This window comes from Danio rerio, chromosome 9 (assembly GCF_052040795.2).
Source record: "Danio rerio strain M-AB ecotype USA chromosome 9, GRCz13ab, whole genome shotgun sequence".
NCBI classification, from domain to species: Eukaryota; Metazoa; Chordata; class Actinopteri; order Cypriniformes; family Danionidae; genus Danio; species Danio rerio.
In genome coordinates, this window is record NC_141029.1 from 14,275,764 (window position 1) to 14,282,845 (window position 7,082).

The 7,082-nt window shown below is 33.9% G+C and overlaps 1 protein-coding gene across 2 annotated transcripts in view; it reads left to right on the plus strand.

The window, feature by feature from the left end:
* The window catches only part of als2a (alsin Rho guanine nucleotide exchange factor ALS2 a), a 43,345-nt gene extending 36,525 nt beyond the window's left edge, over positions 1-6,820 (plus strand). For both annotated transcript variants that reach the window (XM_087267573.1, XM_087267574.1), the window contains exons 29-34: positions 918-1,094; positions 2,514-2,559; positions 2,650-2,711; positions 2,812-2,961; positions 5,411-5,507; positions 5,716-6,820. In XM_087267573.1, coding sequence (XP_087123699.1) covers positions 918-1,094; positions 2,514-2,559; positions 2,650-2,711; positions 2,812-2,961; positions 5,411-5,507; positions 5,716-5,754 — 571 coding nt within the window. In that variant the 3' untranslated portion in view covers positions 5,755-6,820. The remainder of the gene's footprint in view (positions 1-917; positions 1,095-2,513; positions 2,560-2,649; positions 2,712-2,811; positions 2,962-5,410; positions 5,508-5,715) is intronic.
* Positions 6,821-7,082: the final 262 nt, after the last annotated feature.

The following is a 7,082-nucleotide window of genomic DNA, read 5'->3' on the forward strand; positions in this document are numbered from 1 at the left end:
TTGGTCTTAACATCTGCCTTTTAAAAAAAAACATTATTTTAGCATTTAAATGTCAATGTTAGAACCTTAGAAAGTGATGTTTTTTTATCATAATGTGTAGCATAAGATACATTGTTACCTTCACTATGTTTGTGTTCACAACCTCTTTTTCATTGAACAACATTAGGCAGGAAGAGAAAAAACTGAAAACAGCCACTGCTTTTTACCATCTAAGGGTGCTTTCACACCTGAGAATCGATTCAGTTGTTCCGAAACAGAGATTACAATTGTTACAGTGTTGCTCTTTGCTCTTGGAGCGGTTCGCTTTCACACTGCAAAGTTTCTAATCCGACCAAAACAGCTAAAACAAGTCATGTGCGAGTAAACTCTCCTTACATTGGTCAGAGTGTCAGGGTTTATTTTGCAGCATCCCGCTAAGCTGTCAGGAGAAGAGGTGGTTTGGTGGTGATTGACAGGGTGCATGCGCGCGACGTGTCTGAGGAGAGACGCGGTGGGCAGGGGTGAGAAGGGTGCGCGACGATGCTTATTTGAGGACCGGAGGGAGATGCGAGATTACTGGGGATTCTCACTGCAATCGATCCACTCCAGGGTTAGTTTCAATCGAGCCGAGACCACCTCATTCAAGCGATCTCGGAGCGATTACTTTGGCGCGGAACAGAGAGCGATTGCCCTGTTCACATATGCCAAACGAACCGCGCTAACTGGGCAAACGAGATACGTTCCAAAATAAAAATTGTAGGTGTGAAAGCACCCTAAATATAAGAACATACAGAGACGCTGTTTATTATGATTCAGCAAAAAAAATATATATATCAAAATATGATTTTTAGCTCTGTCGCCCACTTTTGGTGTTCTTATTGGGTACAGTATACTGTCATAAGAGTTAAACAGGCTTGTGTGTGTATTGTGTGCTGCAGTTGGACCGTGAGCAGCTCAAGTCTCCTCCTGCCGGTGCTACTGCCGAGGCTCTACCCTCCACTCTTCACCCTCTATACTTTGGAGAAAGAGAGAGAGGAGGAGCTGTACTGGAACTGTGTGTTAAGACTCAACAAACAGCCTGATCTAGCCCTTCTTGCATTCCTTGGGGTGCAACAGTAAGTGGCAAAAGCAATGGGACTATGTTGAATAACATCGTGTTACAGTGTGTATGATGTCTTTACAGTGGGCCCAAGAAGTGTTTGCACTCTTAAGCCCAATTCAAACTGCATGACAGTCACACATATATTATTACACTAATTCACTTTTTAGACATTTAATGACAAAACAAGTGACGATTTAATATGTTCAATGGAAAATCTAGCTCCTACAGACATAGACAAAATTGTAATTTACCATCAGGTAATGCAGTGCTGTTTGAATTGCCATTAATGAACCACAAGCTTTAACATCACCGTTGGAGGAAATTTGGAATAGCATATTTTCAGACAGTTGCATATGTTTAAGTAAATGTATTAGATTTAAAATGTCAAATTAACAACAAATTATTTTGATTTAATATGGCAAATGTATTTAGACACTTCTGTGGTGAACAGTTAGAAGTCAATGCAGAAATGAATTGAAACAATTATTTCTGTAAAACCTGTATTTATAATGCATTGTAAACTACTAAAATAGGTTATAAAGGGGTTAATAGACAGTCAAGATTGGAGACATACGATACATTATAACTATGGGAACTATAATATGTCGCTGTATGTTTACTGTTACTGTAGTTGTCATACTACTCTTTGAAAAGTATTTGTTAAACTTTTTTTATTGTGGGCATTATTATAGGTTAAGAATATTAATGCACAATGTTTTGGCAGTAACTGTACATTGACTGATAAACTTTTGTATTTATCAGCCTGTATAAACATTATTAGCTTCCAAATATGAATAGTTGTCCGTTTATTTTTATCAACCAAATTTTTGATATCGTTGTATCACTACACTATTTATGAATACCTGTATAATGCATCATAAATGTGGGATTCACAGAAAGTGTTATCATTAAATTTTAAAAAACAAACAAATTTGATTTATTTAAAATTTTATATATATATATATATATATATATATATATATATATATATATATATATATATATATTCACAGCACAAGAATTCTTGTATTAAAATGTATTATATTTAAATACACTTTCTGTGTATTTGTAATACAGTCTTGTCCTAATACAAGCAGTCAGATATATATAAACTATACCTTTAATTTTTCCTGCTCAAAGTAAACACTCTTTTTGAATGCATCAAACAAAACTTAAGTACATGCAACAACATGAGCATTTATAACAAATAAACAAAAGTAAATATTATCCTGCTTGCTTTTTGAGCACTGTCAATATATATATATATATATATATATATATATAAGTATATATATATATATATATATAAGTATATATGTAATGCAATAAGGCTGGCTTAAGTATCCAAATACTTTTTGTGGATCCTGTATTTTAAGACCAGAAAGTTACAATGGCTTTTGTTATAGTTGAATGTTATCATCTTGTTTTTCAGAAAATTCTGGCCGGTTTCTATCTCTGTATTGGGGGAAATAAAGAAGGTGACGTTTTCTCTCATTTTAAAGAAAAAATGTTGGAAAAGTTAACAGTATAAAATATCTCATGTTCGATCATTTGGGTTTAATGGACAGGTTCTGCCTAGTACTAAAGACGCCTGCTTTTCCACTGCTGTTGAAACCCTGCAACAGATCAGGTAAAGACAGCTTGGTGCAACAAAATTAGAAAAAACCACAGCAACACTTTATTTTTAACAATCTTTTGAATTACTCCTTTTTTTTTTTTTTTTTGTACAGCACAGCATTCACTCCTTCAGACAAGTTGCAGGTGATACAGCTGACTTTTGAGGAAGTCACCCAGGACGTGCAGGCTATTCTTTGCCAGGACTTTTTGTGGTGCATGGACGACCTCTTTCCAATTTTCCTCTATGTGGTGCTGCGTGCACGGTATTACCTTTCATTGCATTTTGACCTTAAAGGGATAGTCCACCCAAATATGAACATTTCTGTTTAATTTACTCACCCTCAGGTCATCCAAGACGTATGTGACTTTTTCCTTCAGTAAAGCATTTAAGAAGATTTTTTAAGCTGTATCCTTGGTGATTCTTAAAATGGCAGTGAATGGTGATAAGTTTTTTTTTGTTTAAAAATAATCCTATGCAAACAGTTCTCTTCACATGTGCGAATGTAGTCCGATTGTAGTCTGAACGTTTTGATGACAAAAGTGCAAAGGCATGCTTGGACAGGAGGTCAGGTTACGCAGTTTGTTGATACAGTAGATATAAAGGGACAGTTCAACCCAATTTTTTTATTTACTCAAACCCTCAAGTGGATCCAATATGGAGCTAGATTAGTCTCAAAAATAATACATTTGCAAAAATCAAACTCAAACATGCACAACACAATTCACGATTAAAAAATCCAATTTGTAAATTCAAAACACAATTTATGAACACAAATTAAATTAATAAATTCAAAACACAATTCATAAAACAAGTAAAAATCTGAAATATTTTCTCAAATAAATTGTATGTGTGTTATTATGAACTGTGTTTAGATTTTCCGAATTGTGATTTGTTTATTTACGAACTGCGTTTTGTATTTACAATTCAATTTTGTAAACGTGAATTGTGTATGATTTTTATTTTGTTAATGTATTATTTTATATAGGGCTACACAAGTTACGGAAGGCCGCCAAAGCCACTCTTCACTTACCGATCGCATCTATTAACTTAGTGATAACCCCTGCCACCCTCCTCCACCTGTTCTTCACTTACTTATAACCTGTCCTAACCCTCAACTCCGTTCTACCCAGTGAGACACAGAAAGGGTTTATATTATGCTTTTAAATATTTAGGTCAAACACAACTAGTGTTTCAACGCAAAAGGAGACATTGTTTGTGCAGGAAGTCAAATTCACACCTTTTTTCTTTTCTAAAACAATACCTTTTATTCTGCACTTTGATCTCTTTCACAAATGGCTACACACATAATAAGGGGTTATTACAGGATTAGTTAAAGCCAAAGTGAAAAGTATGTTTATTTATTTATAATGTTTGTTATAATGTTATTTATAAAGTATGTTATCCCTTGAGACTTTGTTCATCTTTGAAACACTGATTAATGGCGAATTCACACTCCATGACTTTCTAAATCATCAAATTGCCATTGTTTTTACACTGCATGATCATCTGGGGTAGCATTATGTTGGTGCTGTGTTCACACACTGCACAATAGGGAGGGTCCGGAACTACATATGATTGCATAATAACCACTGAAGTCACATGGAATGTTTTTGCTTCCCTTTTTGGATTTAGAACCTCTCGGAACCATTGCTGTCTTGGGAGAGCTCTCGGATTTATTCTAAAATACCTTAATTAGTCATTAATCAATAGTCCAAGGCAGTGATTCTCAAACTGTAGTACGGTTACCACTAGTAGTGCGCAGGCAACCTTCTAGTGGTTACGCGGAGGAATATGTCATATATTTACATGCATATGATGACTATTTTATTGAGGTCCAAGCTACATTTCCAGGTTTTAATGAATAGGCTACTAAATGTTAATACCTTACATTGAAGTCCAGGAGTTTTAGTTTTTTTTTCTTTTTAAGAACAGTAGTCTACCATTTATATTTAAACTTTAAAAGCACATTTTAATTAAAATGTTGACATTTTATTTTGTTTGATTGTTTTTTTTTTTTTGCTTTTTACCTGCACAGTACAGTGTTAATGTTCAAACTATTTATAATGTTTAAAGTGGCTGAAAATAACAAATATTCTTAATAATAGAAATTAATCTGCCTGTTTTTTAACTGTGCAGGTCACACTTCACAATAAGGTTCAAAAGTTAATGTTAACTAATGCATTTACTCACATGAACAAACAATGAACAACACATTTACTACTGTATTTGTTCATGTTAGTTAACGTTAGTTAATTAAAATACCGTAGTTCATTGTTAGTTCATGTTAACTCATGGTGCATTAACTAATGTTAACAAGCACGGACTTGGATGTTAATAATGCATTAGTAAATGTTCAATTATGATTAATAAATGCTGTACATGTGTTGTTCATAATTAGTTCATGTTAGTAAATGCATTAACTAATGAACCTTAATGTAAAGTGTTACCGAAGTGTTACAGAGCTGTAGCTGCTATATTAGGCCTATTACGCTGCTGTATTTCAATACTTTTCAATATGGTGGTACTTGGAGAAACAATTCTTTTCTGAGGTGGTACTTGAAAAAAGTTTGAGAACCACTGGTCTAAGGGAATTGAAATGATTTGAGAGTGAGTAATTAATAACAAAATGTACATTTTTGGGGTAAATAATCTTAATGTACTGTATGTGCAGTTTGTCTGCTCACCTAAAGAACCTGCTTGTGAATGTGCAGGATCAGAAACCTGGGCTCTGAAGTGAGTCTGATAGAAGACCTCACAGACAGCAATCTACAGCTGGGACAACTGGGATTCATGCTGACAACTCTCAAAGTGAGAATTACAGTTTCAGAATTATCCACGCACACTTTTTCACGACTCGTAACTGAGCGGTTAATGTATGACACGACCCCATTTTTTTTGTACAGACCAAGGGTTTGATTTAAAAAGCCTTAAAAGTCTTCAAGGATTTCATTCTCCCCTTTCATTCTCTTCCATCTTTTACTCTAATCTCTTTCCCTCTGTTTATTTCTGCCCTCAGGCCTGTTACAACCAGATTCAGCTTGAGAAGACTACATAGGAGGGTCGGTTTGTGAGTCCAGCTGCAGCTGTGCCAACTCGCGCACAGTCTTATGGAGCAGGTGCCATATACAGTAAATAGACACGGATTACAGGTCAAGTCAAGATGTGCTTGTTTATTTCAGGTCTCAACAAGCGGCTCACGTTCTACTCACGGTTACAACATTTGTATACCTTTTCATACTGACCTTTTGACTGACAGACAACTAATTTACATTTCAACACCCATCACTTGACTTAAAGATTAATTATTTTTGTATCAATAACATCAATATACAGTCTGAATTATTCAAGCACTCAGTATGTGTAAAGTTTTAATAATAACTGACACTTGTGATTATATGCAACCTTTGGTTAAAGTCTGTTACTGGCTCACTGTATGTACTGATACTCAAACTAATGATGCCGCTCTGATTTTAATATAATCATATTGTAAAAAAAAAAAAAAAACTGCGTAAGTGTATTATAGTAGTAAAAAAATACGAGGGGTCTTTACTGAAAGATTTCAGAGTGATTGTAAGCTAATTGGAAACTAATAAAGCTAAAAAAAACATTTATTTAAATTAAGAGACAAGCGATGAACAGCAGCATTTCAAATATATTGTTGTAGAAAGCACATTTATAAACGACTATTAAAAAGCTTGGCTTTGCTTAGACTTTCCTTGTTTATGTTTTTGAATTAAGTTCACTGTGCCCAGCCTTTCCACTTTAATAATAGCGTGGAATGTTACTGTACTTTGAAATGAGTGTTTTCTACTTCAATATATAGCATGTCATTGATTCCTGTGCTGAAATTTTTAGCATCATTACTCCAGTCTTTAGTCACATGATCTGCAGATATTATTCTAACATTATGATTTGCTGCTCAATAGCATGATTTATTGTTCTCAGTATTTTTATGGAAACCAGAATACATTTGTTTATTATTATTTGATAAACTGTTCTAAACAAAGTCATTTAATGTAAAATTATACATTTATTTACTCTCACTTTGGATCTATGTAATGTACTTAATGAATATATACAGTGCTTCCCACAGGTTTGAAATAAACTTGCGGTGGTACCCAGATTGAAACACATTTACTCACATGACATAAATTAGTAGTTAACTATGTATGACAAACAAAACATATTTTAACATTTAACAATAATTTTAATTATTATAGCACTGTTATACACTGTTTGTTTTCAATGGGTCAAAGTAAAAAAAAAAAAAGAAATCCACTATTTCTGTTACTTTTATGCTATTCAGGAGCCACATCTGCCTCTCTCTCTTTTAAGATCAAGCAAGCTTAAATGCCAAAGCATTTTAGATATGTATATAAAATA